The sequence below is a fragment of the Salvelinus alpinus genome, chromosome 6 (assembly GCF_045679555.1).
Source record: "Salvelinus alpinus chromosome 6, SLU_Salpinus.1, whole genome shotgun sequence".
Lineage (NCBI taxonomy): Eukaryota > Metazoa > Chordata > Actinopteri > Salmoniformes > Salmonidae > Salvelinus > Salvelinus alpinus.
The window spans coordinates 3,520,579-3,535,764 of NC_092091.1; the positions used below are offsets into that span (position 1 = coordinate 3,520,579).

A 15,186-nucleotide genomic window follows, 5' to 3' on the forward strand; every position below is an offset into this window, starting at 1 on the left:
TAATCTGGTAGTGGGGTGGTAGATGTCTAGTCTCCCTTATGTCTCTAATCTGATAGTGGTAGATGTCTATTCTCCTATATGTCTCTAATCTAATAGTGGTAGTGGGGGTGTAGATGTCTAGTCTCCTTTATGGGTCTAATCTGATTATGGTAGTTGGGTGGTAGATGTCTAGTCCCCCTTTTGGCTCTATTCTGATAGTGATTGTAGGGTGGTAGATGTCTAGTCTCCCTTTATGGCTCTAATCTGGTAGTGGTGTGGTAGATGTCTAGTCTCCCCTATTGCTCTAATCTGATAGTGGTAGTGGGCTGGTAGATGTCTAGTCTCCTTTATGGCTCTAATCTGATACTGGTAGTTGAGTGGTAGATGTCTAGTCTCCCTTATGTCTCTATTCTGATAGTGGTAGTGGGGTGGTAGATGTCTAGTCTCCCTTATGGCTCTAATCTGATATTGGGTTGGTAGATGTCGATAGGTCTAGAAGGATGAGAGCAGAGGAGAGAGAGTTAGCTTTAGCAGTGCGGAGCGCCTCCGTGACACAGAGAAGAGCAGTCTCAGTTGAATGACTAGTCTTGAAACCTGACTGATTTGGATCAAGAAGGTCATTCTGAGAGAGATAGCAGGAGAGCTGGCCAAGGACGGCACGTTCAAGAGTTTTGGAGAGAAAAGAAAGAAGGGATACTGGTCTGTAGTTGTTGACATCGGAGGGATCGAGTGTAGGTTTTTTCAGAAGGGGTGCAACTCTCGCTCTCTTGAAGACGGAAGGGACGTAGCCAGCGGTCAAGGATGAGTTGATGAGCGAGGTGAGGTAAGGGAGAAGGTCTCCGGAAATGGTCTGGAGAAGAGAGGAGGGGATAGGGTCAAGCGGGCAGGTTGTTGGGCGGCCGGCCGTCACAAGACGCGAGATTTCATCTGGAGAGAGAGGGGAGAAAGAGGTCAAAGCACAGGGTAGGGCAGTGTGAGCAGAACCAGCGGTGTCGTTTGACTTAGCAAACGAGGATCGGATGTCGTCGACCTTCTTTTCAAAATGGTTGACGAAGTCATCCGCAGAGAGGGAGGAGGGGGAAGGAGGGGGAGGAGGATTCAGGAGGGAGGAGAAGGTGGCAAAGAGCTTCCTAGGGTTAGAGGCAGATGCTTGGAATTTAGAGTGGTAGAAAGTGGCTTTTGCAGCAGAGACAGAAGAGGAGAAAGTAGAGAGGAGGGAGTGAAAGGATGCCAGGTCCGCAGGGAGGCGAGTTTTCCTCCATTTCCGCTCGGCTGCCCGGAGCCCTGTTCTGTGAGCTCGCAGTGAGTCGTCGAGCCACGGAGCAGGAGGGGAGGACCGAGCCGGCCTGGAGGATAGGGGACATAGAGAGTCAAAGGATGCAGAAAGGGAGGAGAGGAGGGTTGAGGAGGCAGAATCAGGAGATAGGTTGGAGAAGGTTTGAGCAGAGGGAAGAGATGATAGGATGGAAGAGGAGAGAGTAGCGGGGGAGAGAGAGCGAAGGTTGGGACGGCGCTATACCATCCGAGTAGGGGCAGTGTGGGAAGTGTTAGATGAGAGCGAGAGGGAAAAGGATACAAGGTAGTGGTCGGAGACTTGGAGGGGAGTTGCAGTGAGATTAGTGGAAGAACAGCGTCTAGTAAAGATGAGGTCAAGCGTATTGCCTGCCTTGTGAGTAGGGGGGGAAGGTGAGAGGGTGAGGTCAAAAGAGGAGAGGAGTGGAAAGAAGGAGGCAGAGAGGAATGAGTCAAAGGTAGACGTGGGGAGGTTAAAGTCACCCAGAACTGTGAGAGGTGAGCCATCCTCAGGAAAGGAACTTATCAGGGCGTCAAGCTCATTGATGAACTCTCCAAGGGAACCTGGAGGGCGATAAATGATAAGGATGTTAAGCTTGAAAGGGCTGGTAACTGTGACAGCATGGAATTCAAAGGAGGCGATAGACAGATGGGTCAGGGGAGAAAGAGAGAATGTCCACTTGGGAGAGATGAGGATCCCAGTGCCACCGCCCCGCTGACCAGAAGCTCTCGGGGTGTGCGAGAACACGTGGGCAGACGAGGCGAGAGCAGTAGGAGTAGCAGTGTTGTCAGTGGTAATCCATGTTTCCGTCAGTGCCAAGAAGTCGAGGGACTGGAGGGACGCATAGGCTGAGATGAACTCTGCCTTGTTGGCCGCAGATCGGCAGTTCCAGAGGCTGCCGGAGACCTGGAACTCCACGTGGGTCGTGCGCGCTGGAACCACCAGGTTAGAATGGCGGCGGCCACGCGGTGTGAAGCGTTTGTATGGTCTGTGCAGAGAGGAGAGAAGAGGGATAGACAGACACATAGTTGACAGGCTACAGAAGAGGCTACGCTAATGCAAAGGAGATTAGAATGACAAGTGGACTACACGTCTCGAATGTTCAGGAAGTTAAGCTTACATTGCAAAAATAAAATAAAATCTTATTGACTAAAATCTTATTGACTAAAATGATATAGTACTGCTGGCGGTGAAGTAGGCTGGCTAGCAGTGGCTGCGTTGTTGACTTTGTTTGAACGTGTAGCTGGCTAGGTAACCTCGACAATTACTCAAAAACTACACAATTATCTTGGATACAAAGACAGCAAAGACAACTATGTAGCTAGCTAACACTACGCTAATCAAGTCGTTCCGTTGTAATGTAAGTTGTAGTGTGAGTTTCTACAGTGCTGCTATTCGGTAGAAGTTGGCTAACTAGCAGTGTTAGCTAGCAGTGTTGACTAGGTAGGAGACGGCAGCGCAGCGCGGTGGACGAAAATAGCTGGCTAGTTAACCGAATAATTACTCTAACCAACTCTAAGCTACACAATTATCTTAGATACAAAGATAGCAAAGACAACTATGTAGCCAGCTAACACTACACTAATCAAGTCGTTCCGTTGTAATGTAATCGTTTCTCCAGAGCTGCTATGCTGCTATTCGGTGGCTAGCTGGCTAGCTAGCAGTGTTGACTACGTTACGTTACGAAAATAGCTGGCTAGTTAACCAAATAATTACTCTAACCAACTCTAAGCTACACGATTATCTTAGATACAAAGATAGCAAAGAGAACTGTGTAGCCAGCTAACACTACACTAATCAAGTCGTTCCGTTGTAATGTAATCGTTTCTCCAGTGCTGCTATGCTGCTGTGCTGCTATTCGGTGGCTAGCTGGCTAGCTAGCAGTGTTGACTACGTTGTTACGTTCGGACGAAAATAGCTGGCTAGCGAACCTCAATAACTACACAATTATCTTTGATACAAAGACGGCTATGTAGCTAGCTAAGATCAAACAAATCAAACCGTTGTACTGTAATGAAAATGAATGAAAATGGTAAAACTACCTGTGGAGCGAGGCGGAATTGCGACTGCACGCTCCAAACCGGAAGTTCAACCGGAAGTCTAGTCTCCCTTATGTCTCTATTCTGAAAGTGGTAGTAGGGTGGTAGATGTCTAGTCTCCCTTATGGCTCTAATCTGGTAGTGGGGTGGTACATGTCTCGTCTCCTTTATGGGTCTAATCTGATAGTGGTAGTGGGGTGGTAGATGCCTAGTCTCCCTTATGGCTCTAATCTGATAGTGGTAGATGTCTAGTCTCCCTTATGTCTCTAATCTGATAGTGGTAGTGGGGTGGTAGATGTCTAGTCTCCCTTTATGGCTCTAATCTTATAGTGGTAGTCGGGTGGTAGATGTCTAGTCCCCCTTTTGGCTCTAATCTGATAGTGATTGTAGGGTGTTAGATGTCTAGTCTCCCTTTATGGCTCTAATCTGGTAGTGGTAGATGTCTAGTCTCCTTTATGGCTCTAATCTTATAGTGGTAGTGGGGTGGTGGATGTCTACTCTCCCTTTATGGCTCTAATCTGGTAGTGGGGTGGTAGATGTCTAGTCTCCCTTATGGCTCTAATCTGATAGTGGTAGATGTCTATTCTCCTATATGTCTCTAATCTGATAATGGTAGTGGGGTGGTAGATGTCTAGTCTCCTTTATGGGTCTAATCTGATACTGGTAGTTGGGTGGTAGATGTCTAGTCTCCCTTATGGCTCTAATTTGATAGTGGTAGTCTGGTGGTACATGTCTAGTCTCCCTTATGGCTCTAATCTGATAGTGGTAGTTGGGTGGTAGATGTCTAGTCTCCCTTATGTCTCTATTCTGAAAGTGGTAGTAGGGTGGTAGATGTCTAGTCTCCCTTATGGCTCTAATCTGGTAGTGGGGTGGTACATGTCTCGTCTCCTTTATGGGTCTAATCTGTAAGTGGTAGTGGGGTGGTAGATGCCTAGTCTCCCTTATGGCTCTAATCTGATAGTGGTAGATGTCTAGTCTCCTTTATGGCTCGAATCTTATAGTGGTAGTGGGGTGGTGGATGTCTAGTCTCCCTTTATGGCTCTAATTTGGTAGTGGGGTGGTAGATGTCTAGTCTCCCTTTATGGCTCTAATCTGATAGTGGTAGTGGGGTGGTGGATGTCTAGTCTACCTTATGGCTCTAATCTGATAGTGGTTGTGGGGTGGGAGATGTCTAGTCTCCATTATGGCTCTAATCTGATAGTGGTTGTGGGGTGGGAGATGTCTAGTCTCCATTATGGCTCTAAATTGATATTGGGTTGGTAGATGTCTAGTCTCCTTTAAGGCTCTAATCTGATGGTGGTAGTGGGGTGGTAGATGTCTAGTCTCCCTTATGGCTCTAATCTGATACTGGTAGTAGGGTGGTAAATGTCTAGTCTCCCTTATGGCTTTAATCTGGTAGTGGTAGATGTCTAGTCTCCCCTATGTCTCTAATCTGATAGTGGTAGATGTCTAGTCTCCCTTATGTCTCTAATCTGATAGTGGTAGTGGGGTGGTAGATGTCTAGTCTCCCTTATGGCTCTAATCTGATAGTGGTAGTAGGGTGGTAGATGTCTAGTCTCCCTTATGGCTTTAATCTCATAGTGGTAGTGGGGTGGTAGATGTTTAGTCTCCCTTATGGCTCTAATCTGACAGTGGTAGTGGGGTGGTAGATGTCTAGTCTCCCTTATGGCTCTAATCTGATAGTGGTAGTCGGGTGGTAGATGTCTAGTCTCCCTTATGTCTCTATTCTGATAGTGGTAGTGGGGTGGTAGATGTCTAGTGTCCCTTTATGGCTCTAATCTGATAGTGGTAGTCGGTTGGTAGATGTCTAGTCTCCCTTTATGGCTCTAATCTGGTAGTGGGGTGGTAGATGTCTAGTCTCCTTTATGGGTCTAATCTGATAGTGGTTGATGTCTAGTCTCCCTTATGGCTCTAATCTGATAGTGGTAGATGTCTAGTCTCCTTTATGGGTCTAATCTGATACTGGTAGTTGGGTGGTAGATGTCTAGTCTCCCTTATATCTCTATTCTGATAGTGGTAGTGGGGTGGTAGATGTCTAGCCTCCCTTATGGCTCTAATCTGATATTGGGTTGGTAGATGTCTAGTCTCCTTTATGGCTCTAATCTGATAGTGGTAGTGGGGTGGTAGATGTCTAGTCTCCCTTATGTCTCTATTCTGATAGTGGTAGTGGGGTGGTAGATGTCTTGTCTCCCTTATGGCTCTAATCTGATAGTGGTAGTGGGGTGGTAGATGTCTAGTCTCCCTTATGGCTCTAATCTGACAGTGGTAGTGGGGTGGTAGATGTCTAGTCTCCTTTATGGCTCTAATCTGATAGTGGTAGTGGGGTGGTAGATGCCTAGTCTCCTTTATGGCTCTAATCTGATAATGGTAGTGGGGTGGTAGATGTCTAGTCTCCCTTATGTCTCTATTCTGATCGTGGTAGTGGCGTGGTAGATGTCTAGTCTACTTTATGGCTCTAATCTGATAGTGGTAGATGTCTAGTCTCCTTTATGGCTCTAATCTGATGTCTAGTCTCCTTTATGGCTTTAATCTGATAGTGGTAGATGTCTAGTCTCCTTTATGACTTTAATCTGAAAGTGGTAGATATCTAGTCACCTTTATGGCTCTAATCTGATGTCTAGCCTCCTTTATGTCTGTAATATTGTCGTGGGGTGGTAGATGTCTAGTCTCCTTTATGGCTCTAATCTGATGTCTAGTCTCCTTTATGGCTCTAATCTGATAGTAGTAGTGGGGTGGTAGATGTCTAGTCTCCCTTATGTCTCTATTCTGATCGTGGTAGTGGCGTGGTAGATGTCTAGTCTACTTTATGGCTCTAATCTGATAGTGGTAGATGTCTAGTCTCCTTTATGGCTCTAATCTGATGTCTAGTCTCCTTTATGGCTCTAATCTGATAGTAGTAGTGGGGTGGTAGATGTCTAGTCTCCCTTATGTCTCTATTCTGATCGTGGTAGTGGGGTGGTAGATGTCTTGTCTCCTTTATGGCTCTAATCTGATAGTAGTAGTAGGGTGGTAGATGTCTAGTATCCCTTATGGCTCTAATCTGGTAGTGGTAGTGGGGTGATAGATGTCTAGTCTCCTTTATGGCTCTAATCTGATGGTGGTAGATGTCTAGTGTACTTTATGGCTCTAATCGGATATTGGAATGGTAGATGTCTAGTCTCCCTTATGGCTCTAATCTGAAAGTGGTAGATAACTTGTCTCCCTTATTGCTCTAATCTGATAGTGGTAGTGGGGTGGTATAAATCTAGTCTCCTTTATGGCTCTAATCTGATGTCTAGTCTCCTTTATGGCTCTAATCTGATAGTGGTAGTGGGGTGGTAGATGTCTAGTCCCCTTATGGCTCTAATCTGATAGTGGTAGATGTCTAGTCTACCCTATGGTTCTAATCTGATAGCGGTAGATGTCTAGTCTACTTTATGGCTCTAACCTGATAGTGAAGTGGTAGATGTCTAGTCTCCCTTATGTCTCTAATCTGATAGTGGTAGATGCCTAGTCTAATGTAGAGTTTTAATAACGTGGTATTTTAATAGCGTAGTATTTTAATAACGTAGTATTTTAATAACGTAGTATTTTAATAACGTAGTTTTTTAATAATGTAGTGTTTTAATAACGTAGTATTTTAATAACGTAGTATTTTAATAACGTAGTTTTTTAATAATGTAGTGTTTTAATAACGTAGTATTTTAATAACGTAGTGTTTTAATAACGTATCTATGTCGTCAGGTATTACACATTCTATGATTCTATCACATGTATCTGACCATCAATATGAACAGCTCTTCTAGAAAGCATGTCACGGTTTGTTTTCTCCTAACTGCTAGATGTATGTGACCAATCGGATTTGATTTGAGCTGTCTCCTCTGGTCCACAGGTATTACCGTGGTGCCGTGGGGGCTCTTCTGGTCTATGACATCGCCAAGCACCTGACCTATGAAAGCGTGGAGCGTTGGCTGAAGGAGCTGAGAGACCATGCTGACACCAACATCGTTATTATGCTGGTCGGCAACAAGAGTGACCTGCGTCACCTCAGGGCTGAGCCTACCGACGGGGCACGGGCGTTCGCAGGTCAGTACAGAACCAACCTGGTCTGGTTTCAGAACCAACCTGGTCTGGTTTCAGATCCAACCTGGTCTGGTTTCAGATCCAACCTGGTCTGGTTTCAGAACCAACCTGGTCTGGTTTCAGAACCAACCTGGTCTGGTTTCAGATGTATTTGTTCAGGTCAGTTCAGATCCAACCTGGTCTGGTTTCAGATCCAACCTGGTCTGGTTTCAGATCCAACCTGGTCTGGTTTCAGATCCAACCTGGTCTGGTTTCAGATGTATTTGTTCAGGTCAGTACAGAACCAACCTGGTCTGGTTTCAGATGTATGTGTTCAGGTCAGTACAGAACCAACCTGGTCTGGTTTCAGATGTATTTGTTCAGGTCAGTACAGAACCAACCTGGTTTGGTTTCAGATCCAACCTGGTTTGGTTTCAGATCCAACCTGGTCTGGTTACAGAACCAACCTGGTCTGGTTACAGAACCAACCTGGTTTGGTTTCAGATCCAACCTGGTCTGGTTTCAGAACCAACCTGGTCTGGTTTCAGAACCAACCTGGTCTGGTTTCAGAACCAACCTGGTCTGGATTCAGATGTATTTGTTCAGGTCAGTACAGAACCAACCTGGTTTGGTTTCAGATCCAACCTGGTTTGGTTTCAGATCCAACCTGGTCTGGTTACAGAACCAACCTGGTCTGGTTACAGAACCAACCTGGTTTGGTTTCAGATCCAACCTGGTCTGGTTTCAGATCCAACCTGGTCTGGTTTCAGATCCAACCTGGTCTGGTTTCAGATCCAACCTGGTCTGGTTTCAGATCCAACCTGGTCTGGTTTCACAACCAACCTGGTCTGGTTTCAGATCCAACCTGGTCTGGTTTCAGAACCAACCTGGTCTGGTTTCAGAACCAACCTGGTCTGGTTTCAGATGTATTTGTTCAGGTCAGTTCAGATCCAACCTGGTCTGGTTTCAGATCCAACCTGGTCTGGTTACAGAACCAACCTGGTCTGGTTTCAGAACCAACCTGGTCTGGTTTCAGAACCAACCTGGTCTGGTTTCAGATGTATTTGTTCAGGTCAGTTCAGATCCAACCTGGTCTGGTTTCAGATCCAACCTGGTCTGGTTTCAGATCCAACCTGGTCTGGTTTCAGAACCAACCTGGTCTGGTTTCAGATCCAACCTGGTCTGGTTTCAGAACCAACCTGGTCTGGTTTCAGATCCAACCTGGTCTGGTTTCAGAACCAACCTGGTCTGGTTTCAGAACCAACCTGGTCTGGTTTCAGATGTATTTGTTCAGGTCAGTTCAGATCCAACCTGGTCTGGTTTCAGATCCAACCTGGTCTGGTTTCAGATCCAACCTGGTCTGGTTTCAGATCCAACCTGGTCTGGTTTCAGAACGAGTTTCAGAACCAACCTGGTCTGGTTTCAGAACCAACCTGGTCTGGTTTCAGATCCAACTTGGTCTGGTTTCAGATCCAACTTGGTCTGGTTTCTGATGTATTTGTTCAGGTCAGTTCAGATCGAACCTGGTCTGGTTTCAGATCCAACCTGGTCTAGTTTCAGATGTATTTGTTCAGGTCAATTCAGAACCAACCTGGTCTGGTTTCAGATGTATTTGGTCAGTTCAGAACCAACCTGGTCTGGTTTCAGATGTATTTGGTCTGGTCTAGTTTTACGGGATCATTTTCCTGCCTTTTTTGGACGCCGATTACATTGCAATCCATGAAGAACCTGCGTGGCAGGCTGACTACCTTTTACGCGAGTGCAGCAAGGAGCCAAGGTAAGTTTCTAGCTAGCATTAAACTTATCTTATAATAAAACGATCAATTTTCACGTATTCACTAGTTAACTACACATGGTTGATGATATTACTAGTTTATTAACTAGCGTGTCCTGCGTTGCATATAATCAATGCGGTGCCTGTTAATTTATCATCGAATCACAGCCTACTTCAACTTTGCCAAACGGGGATGATTTAACAAAAGCGCATTCGTTGCACCAATGTACCGAACCATAAACATCAATGCCTTTCTTAAAATCAATATACAGATGTATATTTTTTTAAACCTACATATTTAGTTAAATGAAATGCATGTTAGCAGGCAATATTAACTAGGGAAATTGTGTCACTTCTCTTGCATTCAGTACAAGCAGAGTCGGGGTATATGCAGCAGTTTGGGCCGCCTGGCTCGTTGCGAACTAATTTGCCAGAATTTTATGTAGTTATGACATAACATTGAAGGTTGTGCAATGTAACAGCAATATTTAGACTTAGGGTTGCCACCCGTTCGATAAAATACGGACTGGTTAAGTATTTCACTGAAAGAATAAACGTTTTGTTTTCAAAAATGAAGTCTATGATTTGATAGAGCAGTCTGACTGAGCGGTGGTAGGCCGCAGCAGGCTCGTCAGCATTCATTCAAACAATTTAAACGATTTAATCGGTATAGGCTTTTTTTGGTCCTCCAATAATCAGTATCGGTGTTGAAAAATCATAATCGGTCGACCTCTATTCAGGAGATGATATGCTGTGTGGTCCTCCCACTACGACTCAGGAAAGCAGTTTATTAGGCTGCAGATGAACTAAGTTATGATGAACTTCACAGGGTGGTGAAAGTGAACGGTGTCTTATTCTGGTGACATGATGATCGATGCTTTACTGCCGTTTTGACAAAATAAAAATATTTTATAAAAATCTCTTCATGCAGGCTAGCCTACCCACACTGTATCTGTGAGCTGTTGGCTAGATCGCACGTAAGACCAGAGTAGGCACATTTTTTCTACTTAACACAACAGTTTTTTTTGTGACTAAATGATCTGTACAGTTAAAACACTAGATTTTTATTCAGTACATGAAAACTTAAACCAAAAATTACATTTTGTACACACTGAATCATCACACACTGATTTTTTGTCTGCAACAAGTCTGTTTGGTGGAAACACACCAATGGTGGGAAAATGCACATATTTTCTTTATGCAGGTAATGTACACATTAAAAACCTGTCATGGACGGAAACCTGTTAGTCTCAATCTGACACCCCAAAATAAAAATGTCCAGTATGTTATTTGCATGTCTTGCATGGTTTCAGCAACTAGGCTACACGTCTATGGTGAAAAGTTTATCCGACGGCAGCTTTTAATTAGTCATTTATATTCTAAAACATCAAGTAGCATGTAGATAACAGCAATGTCAAGTGAAGCTTCTATTTAAGAATAAGTCAGTCATAATATTATCAACATCTGCCTGGAGTATATGACGTACTGTCCTATTACTGATCAACACACTGGCTGGAGATAATGACATGCTGTCCTATTACTGATCAATACACTGGCTGGAGATAATGACATACTGTCCTATTACTGATCAACACTGGCTGGAGATAATGACCTACTGTCCTATTACTGATCAACACTGGCTGGAGATAATGCCATACTGTCCTATTACTGATTAACACTAGCTGGAGATAATGACCTACTGTCCTATTACTGATCAACACTGGCTGGAGATAATGACATACTGTCCTATTACTGATCAACACTGGCTGGAGATAATGACATACTGTCCTATTACTGATCAACACTGGCTGGAGATAATGACCTACTGTCCTATTACTGATCAACACTAGCTGGAGATAATGACCTACTGTCCTATTACCGATCAACACTGGCTGGAGATAATGCCATACTGTCCTATTACTGATCAACACTAGCTGGAGATAATGACCTACTGTCCTATTACTGATCAACACTGGCTGGAGATAATGACCTACTGTCCTATTACTGATCAACACTAGCTGGAGATAATGACCTACTGTCCTATTACTGATCAACACTAGCTGGAGATAATGACATACTGTCCTATTACTGATCAACACTGGCTGGAGATAATGACCTACTGTCCTATTACCGATCAACACTGGCTGGAGATAATGCCATACTGTCCTATTACTGATCAACACTGGCTGGAGATAATGACATACTGTCCTATTACTGATCAACACTGGCTGGAGATAATGACATACTGTCCTATTACTGATCAATACACTGGCTGGAGATAATGCCATACTGTCCTATTACTGATCAATACACTGGCTGGAGATAATGCCATACTGTCCTATTACTGATCAATACACTGGCTGGAGATAATGACATATTGTCCTATTACTGATCAATACACTGGCTGGAGATAATGACCTATGGTCCTATTACTGATCAACACTGGCTGGAGATAATGACATACTGTCCTATTACTGATCAACACTGGCTGGAGATAATGTTATTCAGTCCCATTACTGATCAACACTGGCTGGAGATAATGTTATTCAGTCCCATTACTAAACTTCTGTCTGTGTCCGAGTCCCAAATAGCTCCCTCTGTCCTATTTAGTGCACTACTATGTAGCCCTATGGGCCCTGGTTGAACACTACAAAGGGAATCATCATCTGGGTTTTTCTAAACATTTCATCCTGTTTAAAATGATCCTGCGTTAAATTCTGCTCCCCTTTCAGATGGATGCAATTGTTAAAGAGAACATTTGACAAAATATCGAACATACATCATATACTACAACGACGATCATTTTATATAATCCTATGACATTTGGGCAAAATATTGTCTTTGTAAAAATGAATGTGGATGTCTCTCCTTAGCTGATCAATGTATGTGATCTCTGGTCTACCCTTTTAGAGCTGGTACTGTACAGTGGACACCAGGGCCCCCATTTTTCAAAAGTTATCTGATCGGATAGGGTTAGAAACGCCTAGAGATATAATGAATAGAACGGGCGTCCCCATTCAAGTCAATGATACGGCTGTTCTATTCGTTCTATTTCTAGGCATTTAATCCTATCCGATTGCTGAAATCCGATCAGATAACTTTTGGAAAAACTAAAGATCTATCAAATTAGATAAATGTTAAGTATTATCATCACAAAACGAAATTCAATTTATATATATTTTTTTACACATTATTCCCCAATGCAAATCATCACATTGTTTAAGGTCTAGTTTGTTTAGTCTGGCTCATTTTCATACATTTCATTGCTGTTTCATTTCAAGTTCTCACCAGGGGTGTAATCATTAGTGCACACCGTACACAAACAGTTGCAAACCGCTCCAAAACTTTTTTTCGAAATGGAAAATGCTTTACCACCCTCAAGTGGTAAAGTGGAAAAGCAGAGAAGAAGCCTGAAAACCATGACACTTCCTGTTTCATTGGACCTCGATCAGGAGTTTCTATTGGACACATTTAGGTAGGTCCCTCTGCCTTTTTTGGTTTTAGTTTGTTTCTGTTTGGTTCCTAGTGAGGCTACAGTAAAGCATTTAGCCTGGTTTCAGTTTCACATTCAGGAATACCTTTCATCTGGGAACTGCAACTCGTGACAAGAGCACAGCTATAGCCTGAAATCCAGAACCTGTTTTGTGCTAACATTCCATTCCCATTTTGGCATGACAAGGAGTAGAATGTTAGCAGAAAACAGACTGGTAAAATCAGGCCACACATGACACAGATCACACCTGATAAATCCTGTTATTATTTACATTGAGTTTTTGTTCATTTTTGATCATGCTCACTTTTTGTTTGTTGTTTTTGTTTGTTACTAGTGTAAACAATAAATAAATCATTCAATACATTATAATAGATACAAAATATCACTTAATTCAGTCGTCACCAAATGTAAACGGACACGTGATTTTTGAAAAGAAGAAATGCTTTGTCTGGTCAATAATTTATATTGATCGTTGTTTTACATCACTGATCAAAAAAACATTACTATATCTTACTATTTAACCATGCGTTTATCAGTTTGGGGCTTGGGATCCTATTGGATGGGATACACTTGTACAGGTGGTACTTAGTCATCTCTGGTTCCCTGGGGATCTCTCTGTCTACCCAGAAGTAGATAGTGACCACGGTCACTGGTGAGTTCCTGGGTAACTGACTGGAGGAGTCAGATGTCTCCCAGTCACACCACAGAGAGAGACCACTCAGGTCTGACTGACTGGAGGAGTCATGTCTCTGTCACACCACAGAGAGCGCGCTCAGGTCTGACTGACTGACTGCAGGAGTCATGACTCCCAGTCACACCGCAGAGAGAGAACTCAGGTCAGGTCTGACTGACTGCAGGAGTCATGACTCCCAGTCACACCGCAGAGAGAGAACTCAGGTCAGGTCTGACTGACTGCAGGAGTCATGACTCCCAGTCACACCACAGAGAGAGCGCTCAGGTCTGACTGACTGACTGCAGGAGTCATGTCCCTCAGTCACACCACAGAGAGAGAACTCAGGTCAGGTCTGACTGACTGCAGGAGTCATGACTCCCAGTCACACCGCAGAGAGAGCGCTCAGGTCAGGTCTGACTGTCTCTCAGTCACACCGCAGAGAGAGCGCTCAGGTCAGGTCTGACGGACTGGAGGAGTCATGTCTCTCAGTCACACCGCAGAGAGAGCGCTCAGGTTAGGTCTGACGGACTGGAGGAGTCATGTCTCTCAGTCACACCGCAGAGAGAGCGCTCAGGTCAGGTCTGACGGACTGGAGGAGTCATGTCTCTCAGTCACACCGCAGAGAGAGAACTCAGGTCAGGTCTGACACAATGGTGGATACTTTGATCTATCTTCTGTGGATATCATTTCTCTGACCACACGTCTATAACGGGGATATTAGGAACATGATGTCACCTTAGTACACTTTAACATCAATAGCGGGATCCATTCCAGAGGTCCAGAGTGAAAAGTTGGAGTCTTCCCACTGACAGTCTTGGGAGGAAACAACAGATGAATGGTCGCTGTCTCTGTAACGGTGAAGAGGAGGGGGCTCTCTCTCTTTCTCCTCATCAGGGTTTAAAGGGGGACTCGATCCCTCTCTGTCCTCATGGTGATCCCTCTATCTCTGATAGCATCCTCACTATTACATTGTCATCATGCATGGAAACGGGGAGAGGGCTGGATGTTTGTTTGGATGTTAGCCAAATGTTGTCAGAACAATGTCAGGGGCTGGATGGAGGGACCAGGGCATGTCCCCTACCTCTATAGCAGTGAGCTGGGGCTCTCTGGGGGAGGGGGTGGGGTGTCTGTAGGGCTGTGGCTCATGGGCAAGATGTCGTAGTGGCGGGGGATGAGGTTGAGGCCGCTGGGTAGGTGGCTGCTCCGGGGAAGATCGTAGGGATTCTGGGAGAAACCGGTGGTCATTCCATTAAGTCCCTGTAGAACACTAACTGTTGGCTCTGAGAGAGAGAGAGAGAGAGAGAGAGAGAGAGAGAGAGAGAGAGAGAGAGAGAGAGAGAGAGAGAGAGAGAGAGAGAGAGAGAGAGAGAGAGAGAGAGAGAGAGAGAGAGAGAGAGAGAGAGAGAGAGAGAGAGAGAGAGAGAGAGAGAGAGAGAGAGAGAGAGAGAGAGAGAGAGAGAGAGATTAGTTTACCCCTGACTGAGAGCTCCTTCGTGCATTACTGTGTACATTACTGCATAACTGTGTACATTACTACTTTACTGTGTACATTACTGCTTTACTGTATACATTATCACATTACTGTGTACATTACCACATTACTGTGTACGTTATTGCATTACTGCATTTCTGTGTACATTACTGCATTAATGTGTACATTACTGCATTACCACATTACATTGCTGAATTACTGTGTACATTACTGCATGACATTACTGTGTACAATACTGCTTTACTGTGTACATGACTGCATTACCTTACTGCTTTACTGTGTACATTACTGCATTACTGTGTACATTGCTGCATTACTGCATTACTGCATTACCGCATTACTGCATTACCGCATTACTGCATTATTGTGTACATTACTGCTTTACTGTGTATTTTACTGTA

The 15,186-nt window shown here is 44.3% G+C and overlaps 1 protein-coding gene across 1 annotated transcript in view; it reads right to left on the reverse strand.

Annotated features, from left to right (window-relative positions):
• Nucleotides 1–10,170: 10,170 nt before the first annotated feature.
• megf11 (multiple EGF-like-domains 11) overlaps nt 10,171–15,186 on the reverse strand; it is a 452,873-nt gene continuing 447,857 nt past the window's right edge. Inside the window, exon 23 of the mRNA XM_071405156.1 lies at nt 10,171–14,573. Within this exon, the coding sequence (XP_071261257.1) occupies nt 14,377–14,573 (197 nt within the window). The 3' untranslated portion in view covers nt 10,171–14,376. The remainder of the gene's footprint in view (nt 14,574–15,186) is intronic.